This window comes from Stenella coeruleoalba, assembly GCF_951394435.1.
Source record: "Stenella coeruleoalba genome assembly, contig: scaffold_46, whole genome shotgun sequence".
In the NCBI taxonomy this organism is placed as follows: domain Eukaryota; kingdom Metazoa; phylum Chordata; class Mammalia; order Artiodactyla; family Delphinidae; genus Stenella; species Stenella coeruleoalba.
The window spans coordinates 2,544,190-2,558,867 of NW_027645863.1; the positions used below are offsets into that span (position 1 = coordinate 2,544,190).

Below are 14,678 nucleotides of genomic sequence, written 5' to 3' on the forward strand. Positions count from 1 at the left end.
AAGCTCTCCATTCTCTGTAGCGAGGAGTCTAAAATATCCCCTCCACGAGAGGCTGTTTCACCTTGAAGAGAAGTGACTTCTCAGGAAAATCCTTTTCCAGCATTATTTTCTTTTACAGACACTTCTGCAGAAAACACTAGTTCAGAAAACAATACTGCACAAAATGATTCTGATGAAATTATTTCTAGAGGAAACTCTACTCTGCCAGGAGGAAACGGCCCTGGAAACTACCCATAGGAACGTCTCCACTGCACATTCTACTGTTGCTGCAGATAACAGTATGCCCACTGTTCAACACACCAACAAAACACAATGGGAGTACCACAACACGGGCACTGAATTATCCCCCGAGCCCACAGGCTTCGCTTTCCCAGGGCTCACATCCCCAGGTGATGAAGTTGAAACTCAGCTAAACCAGCAGCTACAGTCCCTCATCCCCAGCAATGACATGCAAAAGCTCATTTCTCATGTTATCCAGACTTTGAAAGTGGACTGCTCAGAGACCCACGTGCAGCTGGCCTGTGCCAACCTCATCTGTAAAACAGGCCTCCTGATGAAACTTCTCAGCAAGCAGCAAGAAGTAAATGTGTCCAAAGCGGAATGGCATACGGACCAGTGGAAAACTGACAACTATATCAGAGAGAGCACAGAAGCCCAGAGTGAGCAGAAAGAGCAGGAGTCAAGTGAGGTGAGGATAACCCCTGACACATGGGAGCTGGACTTTAACTCAGTTTAGGACATGCCATTAACGTGCCCAAGCAGGAATACCAGGGGCTCCTAGTCTGTATCTTATCTTCAGCCATGAAACTGGCTAAGACAGTGATCTCCCATTTTGCTCGTTTAGAGAGTGTGCCACTATTCCTAGGGTAGACGAGAAAAGGCATAACACAAGATAAATAATGTGTAGATAAATAAATTTTAGAAGAAAATGCTAATGGTAAGATTAATAACATTCATTTTGGCTTGCTCTTATAGAAGCTACTCACCTGAAACGATTGGGTTTTATAGTATTTTAAGAATAGTTAACTATCATTTAGAATAGATTAAAAATAGCTTTCATCCCTTCCATCTCCTTGTGTTTAAAAAATTGTATTTTTTTTTTTAGCACACAGAAGAAGTTTCAGGATATGGCTATAACAACAAACTCATCTTGGCAATATCTGTAACTGTAGTAATGACGATTTTGGTTACAATTCTCTGTCTCATTGAGGTAAGGACAATAATTAATTCAGATTCAGAACCCACAAACTGAGAATCAAAGCCACCTTTCCTCCTCCTACTACTTGATTCTTCTCTTTAATCAGGAGGACTGAATACACTTTGTTCTTTTACTGAAAAGTATATTCCCAGGATTTTTGTTTGTTTGTTTGTGTTTTTGTTTGTTTTTTCTCTGCGTTGGGTCTTCATGGCGGTGTGCGGGCTTCTCATTGTGGTGGCTACTCTTGTTGTGGAGTACGGGCTCTAGGCACGCGGGCTTAGGAATTGTGGCTCATGGACTTAGTTGCTACGCAGCATGTCGGACCTTCCCAGACCAGGGATCAAACGCGCGTCCCCTTCACTGGCAGGCGAATTCTAACCACTGTACCACCAGGGAAGTTTCCACAGGATTTTTAAAGGAACTCCACTCCCAGGAGATCTCTATGGAATTGGATCCATGGTGACAAGCCATTGGACTATTTTGACAAGTGAAGTTTATAAGAAGGCCAGAGTTGACATGATAGTAAAATTTCTTCAACACAAAAAACTATGCTGATTTGTTGTACTCACCAGTCACTCTCATTCTACTGTTGATTTCTTTACTTGTTGGCTGAAATGATGAGAGATATAGGATCTCCATACTCATGGAGCGATCAGTCACCCTGGGAGGGCTAAAAGGATGTGCCTAAAAGATAAGAGTGTGATCTCTTCAATTCCTTAGGTTTACTTAGCAGCTTTCTTCTCCGGTGTATTAGGAATTGTGTAGATAGCTTCCATTAAAACACTGCAAATAAAATCCTGCAGCAGGCTACCCTGAAGTTTGTCATATTTATAGTAGCCTATTCCTGGAGCTAGCCTGTTTACCTTTATGTTCAGTTACATAATGGTTTATTACTTTTCCCAACAGGCAGTTGCTAACATTAAAAGAGTGACTTTAATAAGCTTACAGTCTTGATTCTACCCTACCAATCCAACCTACTTTATTGACCTTTTCTCTTGTAATGGCAGCCCTGCATTCCAGCCAAAGCAGCTCCTCACTATACGCTAGTTACACCAAACCCATTCCTACTTTTGTCTGTGCCTTTGACCATCTAAAATTCCTTTATTTTGCTTTGCCTGTGGAAGTCCTATGAATCTCTCACAAACCAACTCAAGTTCAGTTATCTTTCTTCATAAAGCGTTCCCTGAATACTCCAGCCCTCCTGATCCTTGTCCTGTGAGGTTTGTCACCATTTCTTAGGGGCCATAGCAAAGCAGTCCCCTCCCCTCAGAACTGACAACAGTGGTAAGCAGTTTTTAAAAGGCAGCCCCCCAAGAGAGAAACACCAATGTTAGCACATCACGGAGCTGAGCAGAGATATGTAAGGACCAATGGCTTCCTGGCCTATCAGACTTGAATAAAACCTGACATGATGTACTAACTTCTCAATAGAAATGTGTCTGTCTGCAGGAGGGTTGGTCAGTAGTGAAAGCATAGAAAAGGTGAGGAGAGACCAAGGTGAGGAGATGAGAGCGTCAGGAGGAAATGGAATGCCCAGCAATCTGTGGCGAACACTGCCGAAGAAAGAAGGCTCAGGAGGCCATCCCCAAGAAAGCTGAAACAGCTTCTCATGGTGCAGAGGCCCAGGAAGCTGGTGGGAAAGTCGTTCAATGCAGAGTCTTTATTCATAAAGGAGGAGAGCAGTGCCCATCCTCACATTGCCCGAGAGTAGAGATGGCACCTTAGGCAGCATAACTGAAGAGTCAGGCCCACTAGCCAGGCTGTGCCTGTTGAGGAGATGGGCCGATCCAGCTACCTCAGGCCTTCCCATTAAATTCTCGATTCACCTGATTCCTTTTCTAATTCTGTTCTCACCAAGTAGCCTTCGATTTTGTGACTGTGCTTGAGTGTGCCACTGAGGCCTGTATCTACAAAAGGTAATTCACTGATTGTGCTGACACGGATGCCCTGTGTGTAGAAGAGATTTATTTCTCATTGTTAAGTAATAATTTGGCATTCTGATTTTTGATCAATCCTGTGATATTGATAAAGTGAGACTGCCACAACAGGAAGACATGAGTTCTCTCTTGGTGAGGAAGAGTATGATTTCTGAGCCTAGGAGGCTGGGGACTAGCATGGGGTCAGCTTGCTAGTCATTGGCCATTGCCCAGACTGTACCCTCTACATCTCCAGGTGGCATATGGCTTTTTGCTTTTTGACAATTTCTGTAAAGTCCCCCTTTTATTGTTTTTAACTTCTATGTAGTTTAACCTTGCATTTGTTTTCTTTTGTTTTGATTTCGCCTGCGAGATCTTAGTTCCCCAAGTAGGGATTAAACCTGTAGCCTCTGCAGTGAAACCGAGGAGTCGTAACCATTATTTCCTCTCCCCACTTATATGATAAGCCTTTTGAGGACAGGGGCCATGCAGTGCTCTTCCTATGGTAGCCAATAATGGTGTTCAGCGGAAGGGAGATGAGGCGTTATGTCAATTCCACAGTGAGGAAAAATGCAGCCGAATATTTATCTGAAGTAGCATAGAGTCAAGCAATAGACCCATGTTTTCTTAAGACTTTTGAGATGTCATGTTTTAATATTCGAATCAGTGAAAAAAAATGAATTAATGGTGATAGAATAGCTGCCTAACTCTTTGGGGGGTAAATAATAGCAGATCCCCATTTTTCATCTTAAAGAAACATATTTCCATAAATATGAAGAAAGACCACATAAAGGTATTAGAAGAAAATAAAAGCAATATTTTTATAATCTTATGGTGGGAAAGAGCCTTCAGAGCCTGATGCCACAAGCAGAGCCTTTTATATATTCCACCATCTTGTCTGTGACACCAGCTTAGCACTGATTCATGCCAAGCGTAGGAGGAAGAGTTTTCCATATATTGTCTGATTTAATGCGCACAGTCCTGTAAGGTTGATATTACTATCCCTCCTTCATAGATGAAGGAGATCAATGTAAGGCCCCAGTGGCCAAACCAAAAGCAGAAGCCAGTTTCACCCGACTGCAAAGCTTGTGCTCCCTACTCCACTCTTTTGTCTTGTCTCCTCAGAGACAAAAAAACTGGAAAGATTCGAAACACTGAAATTCAATGAAAGCCAGTATTTCTTTACTCTAAGGAGTTTGTTGTTTGTTTGTTTGGTTGTTTGGGCGTGGGGGGTTTGGCCATGCTGTGCAGCTTGCGGGATCTTAGTTCCCTGACCAGGGATTGAACCTCGGGCCACAGCAGTGAAAGAGCCAAGACCTAACCACTGGACCACCAGGGAACTCCCAAGAGTTTCATAAGTCAACAAGAAGAAGACAAACAGTCCAGGGAAAAAGGGGGCAAGGGCTGTGAAGAGTAGGATGTGTGTTGACAGTCAGCCACCATATCTGCCCGACCTCTCCTCATGGCTCATGTGCGGTGGGTTTTGTTAGCCAGGCCTTTGTCACCTCATGACATAAAAATAATCCATAATATTTTCTTCAAGTACTTTAATAATCTGTCTAGAATTTGTTGTATTTGTTTTTTTCGTGTGGTTGAGGTAGGGGATCTAACATTTTCCCCCTATATGAACATCTCATTGTTTTCAAACATTTCACTGAATGGTTTAGTCTTTCTTCCCTGGTCTAATATCCTATCTTTATCTGGACTCTATTCTGTGATCCAGTTATCTTGTCCTGTACCAGTACCAATATCACAGTGCTTAATTCCAGTTGCTCTATAACATATGTTATATCTGGTAGGGCAAGGTCCTACTCTTTGACCTTCTTTTTCATACATTTCATAACTATTCTTACATATATTCTCTACCAAATGTCTGCTGGCCAGGTTTCATTTAAAAATTATTTTGGCTATAAATGGATTGCATTGAATTTGGAGGTTAATGTGAGGAGAATTGATGTCTTTTCAGCCGTCTAGGAGGATGGTATCTCATGCCATGTAAGTACATCTTCTTAATGTCCTTCAGAAAAGTTTTAATATTTTCATCACATAGGTCTTACAAATTTTTGGTTAAGTTTATCCCTAGGTACTTTATGCATTTCAATTGATATAGTAAATGGGATGTTTCTTCTGTTTCTTCGTTAGTTATTTGTGTTATATGGGAAAGCTATCGAGGCTTATATGTGGATCTCTTGATTTTGTATGGAGCCATCTTACTCATGTTGTTTCCAATAAAATTTCGGTTGATTCTTTTGGTCTTTTTAGGTCCCTCATTTCATGTGGAAATATTTTTGTCTCTTCCTTTCCAATACTTCCTTTTTCTTATCGTACTGATTAAGACCTCCTCCACAATGATCAATAGTAGCAGTAATCATGGGCATCCTACTCTTGGTCTTGACTTTAAAACAATGCTTAGGTTTCTGCTAGATACTTTTATTTTCTTTTCCTACTTCTAAGAGATTTACTAGGAATTATCTGTTGAACGTTATCTAAAATAGTCAATAAAATATATCGCCTGCTGCATGCAAGTCCCTATGTTAGGTACTGTGGAAGAGTCAAAGGATTATTAAACAGGGTAGATTTCCTTTCCTTAAAAACGTTATCATCTCACTGGGTAGATAAGATTTAAAGTAAAAAGGAATGAATAAGGATTTGGAAATACTTGTAATGGCTAATCATGATCACGTTTTCTTTCAAAACAGATTTATTCTCATAGAATTGCAAAAGAGGAAGTGAAAAAGAGAAGCAGAAGGTAAATATTGGTTTTGAAAGCAGAATTTTACAACTAGAGGAGAACTTAGAACTCATCTATTTCAATTTCCTGACCAAAGGCAGGAAGAATGTTTAATTACCCTAATGGTTTACCCTAATTTATTTATTAGCAGAATTAGCTCCCCAGCCCAAGCTGACGTAGAACAGGACTGGCACCGATTCATCTCCTTTCACTAGTCCTTTAAGGAAAGAGGGTGGACGGGGAGAGGTTTTGGTTGTACCTGTTCCTGCTGGCCTGATGCCTGGTTCCTAGGCATCAGGCCAGGCCAGAGGCCTTCTAGGAGGCTCTGGGGTAGGGAAGGCCACATGGTTGGGGATGTAGGGGCTGGCCTCACTCAAAGCTGACAAAAGGTAGAACATATGAGTCCCTTTTGTAATTTGGCAAGGAAACTTCGCTTCTCATCCTACTGTTTTTTATGCCCCTACTCTATTCCCTTTATCCAAACCTCATAGAATTTTAACCTGGAGAAAGGTTAGACAGTAGTTTGTCTCTTCCTTTTATAATAAGGAAATGGAGAAGGAGAAGGGGAAAATATATTGCCCCATGGTCATACAGCTAGTGATTATCAAAAAGAAGGGGGTCCCTTTCCACTGAGGACTTCTCTACTGATCGCACTGTGCTTGGGCTGTGAGCTACGTTTTATGTCACGATTCAGTATACACATACTATATGGACATAAGTAGTTTCTGAAACAACCTTATTTTGCACTCTGATTTTTTTCTCTTCTGTTTGTATTCAGAAAGTATTTTGTGTTTCCCTGCTGGTCATGGCCTTTAAACTGATCCCACAATTCACTGACACCACAGTGACAGCCTGCAGTATGAAAGTCAGAGAGGTATAGATAACTTTGCTCGTTGGTTTCAGGTGTTTACTTGGTGTGATTCAACTTATAGGATAGAGCAGCCAGGAAAATAAAAGCGCTTTCTGCCCACACCCCAACCCCAGCAAATGTTGCATGTGTGACTAAGTCCGAAAGGGACTGGTGTGAAGCGCATCTAGAGAGTAACGTGTTTCTGCCCTGCGCCGTTGTGCAGTGTTTTCTCTGCACGATGGCACTTGGCCAAGGACCAAGAAAGGTGAGTGGGGCTGAAAATCCTGCCTATATTCCATGCTAAGCTACATGTAAAGGTCTCCCCAGAGACACTAGAGGGCCATTTTGGACAGACACAGAGAACTTCTGGAAGGTCAGCATGCATGCAATGATTTTCAGGATCCCGGATCTGTGGTGATTTTGCTCATTGTGATTATGGACTGAGGTACCCATTTAGTCCTAATAAGACCAGAGGTAACACATTGTGAGACAGATGCAAAAAGGACATGTAACACTAACTGTGTGTGTGTGCCTCCAAGGGGCTTTTTTCGATTTCTGCTGCGTAAGAGAAGCTCAGGGCAAAGTGAGAGTCAGGTAAATTTGAGGAGGAGAAAGTACTGTGGCCAGAGAAAGCAGGGGAGATGCAGAATTAATATTTCCCTTTCTGTTCTTAGGAGGACCCTTTCGGGAGAAGGCGGCCACTTTGACATAGGGATACGTATAGGCCTCTCAACGCCACACGCAAGGAAAATATGGCACAAAAGCTACACGACGGGGAGTCTTCTGATGAGGATGAGATATTTCTCCATCCCAGCAGAAGGCCGAAACTCGTAATCCTGAGCTCACTGAGGAGGCTGAATCTTTTCCCCAGTAGGGCCCTGCTCAGCATCCGCAGACCCCTGAGGAGGTTGAATCTTTTTCACCCCAGGCAGAGGCCCAGACTCAGCATCCAGAGCCCACTGAAGAGGTAGAACCACCTCCACTTCAGCAGGAGGCTCCATCTCAGCCTTCAGAGGCCCCTGAGGAACTAGAAACTTCAAGTTCTCAGGAGGCCCTCGCCCAGCCTTTGGAGACACTTAAGGAGCTTGTAGTTCGACCAGTAGCACATCATGGGGTAAATGAAGCTCAGCAGTCAAACTTGTACAATGTCACTGATAAAACTCTGGATCTGGCACTTACCATAACTCCACAGGTCACTAAATAGGTTGATCCTTCTCCAGTCCAGCAGGAGACCCCATCTCAGCTTCCAGAGAGCCCTGAGGAGGTGAACCTTCTCTACTCCATCAAGATGCCCCAACTCAGGCTCCAGGTCTCCCTACTGAGTATGTACATGAAATTCCAGTGAGTGAAGAGGTAGCACCTCTACCTGGCATTCAGCGTCACGCTCATTCCAACTTGCCCAGTGTTACACCTCAACCTCTGAATTTGGAACTTAACCATCACTCCAGAGCCCACTATGGAAGCTGAATTTCCTGCAGCTCAGCAGGAGGACCTGACTCCACCGCTTGAGCATCCTGAGGGGACAGAATCTTCTCCAACCCAACAAGAGACCTCAGCTATGCCTCCAGAGCCTCCTGGAGAGGTTGAGCCTTCAAGGGAGCAGGAGCAACCAGCTCAGCCTTCTGAGCCTCCTGGGGAAGTTGAACCCTCTCCAACCCAGCAGGAGCCCACAGGTCAGCCCCCAGGGCCTCTTGGGGAAGCTGAGCCTTCTAGTGCACAGAAGCAACCGACTCAGCCTTCTGAGCCTACACAGCCTCCCGAGGAGGTGAAACCAGCAACCCAGCAGGACATTCCAGCTCAGCTTTCAGAGTCTTTTGGAGAACCTGAAACCTCTGCAACCAAGGAGGAAGCCTCAGCTCAGTATCCAGAGACCCCTAATGAGGCAGAATCTTCTGCAACCCAGCAGGAGATCCCAGCTCTGTCTCCAGCAGAGCTAGAAACTTCTGCAACCCTGCAGGAGCAACCAGCTCAGCCTTCAGAGCCTCCTTCAGGGGAGGTGGAACCTTCTCCGACTCAACAGGAACAGCCAGCTCAACCTCCAGAGCATCATGAAATGACCGTTTCACCTCCAAGTCACCCTCATGCTCAGCATTCAGACTTATCCAGTGTCATTGTCAAACATGCAGATGTGGAGCTTACCATAACAAAAGAACCCACTCCAGAGGTGGGACCTTCTCCAAATCAGCGCAAGCCTTCAGCTCAGCCTCAGTGCCCCTTACTAATGCAGAATTTTCTACGGTGCAACATGAGGCCCCCACACTGCCTTCACAGCCACCTGAGGAGGTTGAACTTTTGCCAGTTCAGCAGGAGGCTCCAGCCGCACTCTAGAAGACAGTACACATAATAAACCTTCAGTACAAGCGGAGACCCCAGCTCAGTATCCGGAGCATCGTGGAGAAGAGGTTATACCTGCCACAAGCCAGCAATAGACTCCAGATCAGCTTTCACAGGCTCCTGACGTTGTACCTGCTCCACCTCAGCAGGAAGCCACAGCTCAGCATCCAGAGTCCCATGGTGAGGTGGAATCCTCTCCAACTCAGTCTCCAGAGCTCTCTAATGTGACTGTAGTTTTCTCGGCAGAGCATCCTGTGACAACAGTTTCTTCTCTAGGTCAGGATCAAGCTCAGCTTCTGCAGCGGCCCGATGTCACTGTTAAACCTGTGGATCTTGCACTTATCGTAACTCCAGCGTTCACTAATGAGGTTGAAACTTCTCCACCCCAACAAGAAACCTCGGCTCAGTCTACAGTCTTCCCTCAGCAGTTGGAACCATTGTCAGTCCAGCAAGAATTTTCAGATCAGCATCCAACCCCCTCTGAAAATGATGAACCTTCTGCAGTTCAGCAGGGAGCCCCAACTCAACCTGAAGAGCTTCCTCAGGAAACTGACCCTTCTCCAATCCAGCAGGAGAGCTCAGCTCAGCATCCAAAACCCACTGAGTGGGTTGGACCTTCTCCAGTCCAGCATCAGCACCCAACTCAGCCTCCAGGGGCCTCTACAGATGGTGCAGCTCAACCTTCAGTACATAATGAAGTGACATTCTCACCTCTAGGTCCAGGTGAAGTTGAACATCCAGTGTTGCCTAATATCACAGTTAAACCCATGGATCTGGAGGTTGTCTTAACTCTAGAGCCCAGTAAGAGGTTGAACATCCTCCAGTGCAGCAGGAGGACCCTACTCAGACTCCAGAACCCCCTGGAGGGATAGAGCTTTCTTTAATCCAGGACGAGGCCCCAGCTCAGTCTCCGGTTCCCCAGGGGAGCTCAGCTCTATGTCCGTAGCCCCCTAAGGAGGTGGTACCTTCTCCCACAGAGCAGGAGCTTCAGGCTCAGTCACCAGAACTCCCTGCAAAGGTGGAACCATTTCCAGTCCCTCAAGGGACCCTTCCTCACCTTCTACAGCCCCCTGAGAACATGGAATCTTCTCTAGTCCAACAGGCGTTCCCAGGCCTACCTCTGGAACCCCTTAAAGCGACAGAACCTGCTCCAGCCAAGCAGGAGGCCCCATCTCAGCCTCCGGCGCCACCTAAGGAGGTTGTAGCACAAACTCCAGTGCATTATGAGATGACAATTCCAACACTAGGACAGGATCAAGCTCAGCATTCAAACTTGCCCAGAGTCACATTTAAACCTTTGGACCAGGGTCTTCCCACAGCTCCAGAACCTACAACGGAGGCTGGATATTCTGCAGCCCTGCAGCAGACTGCATTTCCTCCAACATAGCCCGAGGTGACATTTCCAAATGCAGAGCAAGTTCAGGCTCAGCATCCCACCTTGACAGAGGTCACAATTCAACCTTTGGACCTTGAACTGACCATAAGGCAACAACCCAGTAAGGAGGATGAACCTTCTCCATCCATGTAGGATAACTTAACACAGCCTCCAGAACCACCTAAGGTTTTTGTAGCTCAGCTTCCAGTATATCAGAACCCAATCGTTCCAACACCAGATCGGGATCACACTGAGCGTCCAGCATCACCCAGTGTCACAGTTCAACCTTTAGACCAGGGGCTTACCACAACTCCAGAACCTATTATGGAGGTGAACATTCCACACCCCTGCAGGAGACTATAGTTCTTCCAACATACCACGAGGTGACACTTCCAAACGAGAGCAAGTTCAGGCTCAGCATCCAACCTTAACTGAGGTCACAGTTCAACCTTTGGACCTGGAACTTACGTTAACTCTGGAATCCAGTTTAGAGGTTGAACCTTCTCCAACCGTGCAGCAGACCCAAACTCAGCCTCCAGAGCTCATTAAGGAAGTTGTAGCTCAGTCTCCATTGTATCCCGAGGTGCCAGTTCCAGCCCCAGATCAGGATCATGCTGAGCATCCAGTATCACCCAGTATCACAGTTAAACCTTTGGACCTGGAGCTTAGCAGAACTCCACAATCTACTACGGAGTCTGAATATTCTACAGCCCGGCAGCAGACTACAGCTCCCCCTCCAAAACACCCTGAGATGACACTTGCACAGCCAAACCACACTCAACTCACAAGTCAACCTATGGATGTGGAAACTACCATTACTGCAGGATGCAATATGGAGACTGTACCTTATCCAATCATGCAGGACACACCAACACAGCCTCCAGAGGCACCTCAGGACGCTGTATTTCAATCTCCATTCCAGCAGGAGGTGACAGTTCCAACTTGAAGTAAGGATCAAGGTCAGTATTCAACATCATCCAGTGTCACAGTTCATCATGTGGACCTAGAGCAAACCACAATTCCAGAACCCACTATGGAGGCTTGTCATTCTACATCCCTACAGCAGACTACAGCTTCCCCTCCGAAACACCCTGAGGTGACACTTGCACAACCAAACCTGACTCAAGTCACAGTTCTACCTGTGGGCCTGGGAGTTAACATATCTCAGCAACCAATGCCATCTGAGACAGTTCTTTTTCCTTCGACTCAGTATTCAGTATCCACAGGTCTTCCTGGTGTAAAATAAACCCCAGAAAAGAAGCAGCCAGAACAGAATGCCACCATAAACTTCAGCATATGTGAGCTCTGTACCTGCAAAAATGAGGCGCTGTCATGTAATGGTCTCAGCCCAAAGCAGAAGCTCCACAGAGTGCCTGAGCCAGAGCCTAACGCCTACAACAGCACCTTCACCATCAGGTAAGGATCGCCTCTCCTCAATTGTTCTGTGCATTGTGCCTGACATGGCAGCCTTTCTTCAGGCCTTCTTGGGTCCTCCTTTTCTCCCCAATCCACATTGACTGAGTTTGTGTTTCCACCTTTTGTTTGTCAATGATTCCTAAGTAGAGATTCTGGAGCCAGACTACCTGGGTTTGAGCCCAGATCTGTCATTTATTAGCTTTATGACTCAATTTCCTCATCTGTAAAATGGGGATTATGGTAGTCATCATCTCATAGGATGACTCCTATGAGTCCTCAATCTCCCAATGACTCCAATCTCACTGGGAGATTTAGATGAGTTAATATAGGTAAAGCTCTTCTGTCAGTGCCTAGCATATATTTTAGTGTAGCTATTATTATTATTATTCCATCCCTCAGTTATATCTAGAACTCAAGTTTGTCCCCTGGCTTTCTATATGTAGCACCCATTTTGTGCCCAACCCAGGGCTAAGTACTTTGGGAGCCACAGAAGTATATGGCATTGTCTCCAGAAATGACAATGACAAGTTGCAAGAAAGGGGATATGCCTTAAAAGGGAGGTAATATATAATTAAGTATGAAGAGAAATACAGATAGGTGCTGTAATTCACCAGAACCTGCAATCACAGGGGTGTGGAGGTCATGGAAGGCTTCATGGATAAGCTCAATGTTTAGCTGGGACTTAAAGATTGGCTGTGATTTGTCAGAAAAATAATAGGCAGTACAGTCTAGGCAAAGGTGTGACTGCAGGGATGATCAGAATTTAATAGATTAGTCTGGCTGTAAATAATTGGGTTAGGTAACAATGGAAGATAGGATTATGAAAAACCTTGGCTATCGGCAATGCAGGTTTGAAAGTTCCGCTGTAAGATATGGGGAGCCCGTGCAAGGTTTCAAGCAAGAGAGACAAATGATGAAAACAAGAGGCTTATTTTAAACACGAAGATGGGTAAGACAGGATTCCTTTTAGCAACTCATGATCTCATAGGCAAAATAAGCATATAAGCTCAAACCATGATGACAAAGTGCTGTGGAGGCACCATGAAGTAATAAAACTACATTTGTTTTAAAACAGTCATTTCCTCCTTCTATCCATTCCCCAGCTATTTGTTGATTTTATAAATATTTGAGTTTGCTTTATGTCCACGCGTTGGCTTTAAATATGATAGACGATGCACATAAGCAGGACCTAGTCCATAGTTTGAAGGAGTTTATACTCAGAGGAAATGGGTTGCAAAAAGAGCTATATTTAAAGAAAGAAATGAATACGGGCAATGAGAGCTACAAGTTGGTACTGGAGCACAAAAGAAGGAAAAAAGACTTCAAATTGGATCAAGGAAGATGTTACTAGAGCAATGCTGTTTAAACGGGACCTCGAAGGGCCATTGGGTATCAATGACAGACATCTTGGGAAGAATAAGGTTGCAAAAGGAAAGTGGGAGAAAGGCAAAACACAGGAAAAATACTCTGAGTACCTGAAGAGTACAAGTGGGAAGAGTAGGGGATTAGAGCCAGATCATCTAGGGCTTTGGAGGCCAAGCCAAGGATAACATGCCAAGCTAGCACGTTACCACAGCAGTGCTTTAGGACAAGCATTAGCCTGCAACAGAACCAACCACTTGGAGGGCTTGTGAAAACACAAGTTCCACCCCCACAGTTACTGATTCAAGAGGTCCAGAGTAGGGCTGAGTATTTGTATCTTCATTAATTCACAAGTGATGCTGGTATTTCAGAACCACTTCCGGAGAGTTAATCTGGGGATCGCGTGGAGGATGACTTAGAAAGGGAGAGGGTAGAGATGGAAACACCAGTCAGAAGACAGTTATACCCATCCAGGTGAAATGAGAGACTAAGCTGGAATCAATGGAAATAAGATGGTCAGCTATAGTCAAGAGTAGGTATTTTCAAATAAAAGTCAAAATGATAGAAAGTGTCATCCTGAATTAACATTACATATTAATGATAGGAATAACTTCCTTTCAAGTTGTGTGAAAGGTTATCTTTTATTTCTTCTGGTAATGAATTGGCGTAGAAAAGCAGAACTATACTGGGAAGTGCGTAAATATAAGAATATTCCTTTTAATAGAAGAAATTATAATGATATATAGAGATAAAAACTTTGGGCTCATAATCTAGAATTTGATTAGACCACAAAAGGTGGAATCTAATCAATGCTTCTTCTCTCAGGAAAGATTACCTCCAAAATCTATCAAGATCTATAGTTGTATATTTAATTTATGAAGATCCTGAAGGTGAGACGTGAAGGCAGGGTTAGGGGCTCTGGAAGGTTCAAATAGTAATTCCTAAGGTTTGGAGTTTAGACCAAAGTGTCTTATTTATTATTATCATTCTAACTTCTACTAGTTATTCCTACTAATTAGATATCTAAAAGCAAATTTAAGCAATATATTCCTTTCAATGTTCCTAGAGATTTTTCCTGCAATAAAATACCATGTATCGAAAGCATTACATTTGAAACACTACCTTTTTTGCAGTTTATGTAAGTTACAAATATAACTTCATTATATTTGGAATTTTTATAAAGCTTAATTTTTTATAAGATGAGTTTTTACTCAATTTGAAATAAGAATAAATTACTACCAAAATTATGTAGCAAATCCTTTTTGTCTCTAGCAAAGATTAGTGTGAGAATTATTACACAGATCAGAGGAATCTTTATGGAGCAATGGTTCTCAACCAGGGTGATTTTTGCACTCAGGTGACATTTGGTAGTGTCTGGAGATATTTTTCCTTGTCAGAACTGTATATGCTACTGACATCTAGTGAACAGAGGTCAGAGATGCTACTAAACACCCAACTGTTCAGGGAAGCCTCCCACAGCAAAGAATTATCCAGCC

General features: G+C 44.1%; 1 protein-coding gene across 6 annotated transcripts in view; it reads left to right on the forward strand.

The window, feature by feature from the left end:
• The window catches only part of LOC307181508 (leucine-rich repeat-containing protein 37B-like), a 131,678-nt gene extending 123,814 nt beyond the window's left edge, over positions 1–7,864 (forward strand). For all 6 annotated transcript variants that reach the window (XM_079946638.1, XM_079946639.1, XM_079946637.1 and 3 more), the window contains 5 exons: positions 546–688; positions 1,106–1,210; positions 5,814–5,863; positions 7,235–7,289; positions 7,370–7,864. In XM_079946638.1, the coding sequence (XP_079802764.1) occupies positions 546–688; positions 1,106–1,210; positions 5,814–5,863; positions 7,235–7,289; positions 7,370–7,402 (386 nt within the window). In that variant the 3' untranslated portion in view covers positions 7,403–7,864. The remainder of the gene's footprint in view (positions 1–545; positions 689–1,105; positions 1,211–5,813; positions 5,864–7,234; positions 7,290–7,369) is intronic.
• The last annotated feature ends 6,814 nt before the right edge of the window (positions 7,865–14,678 follow it).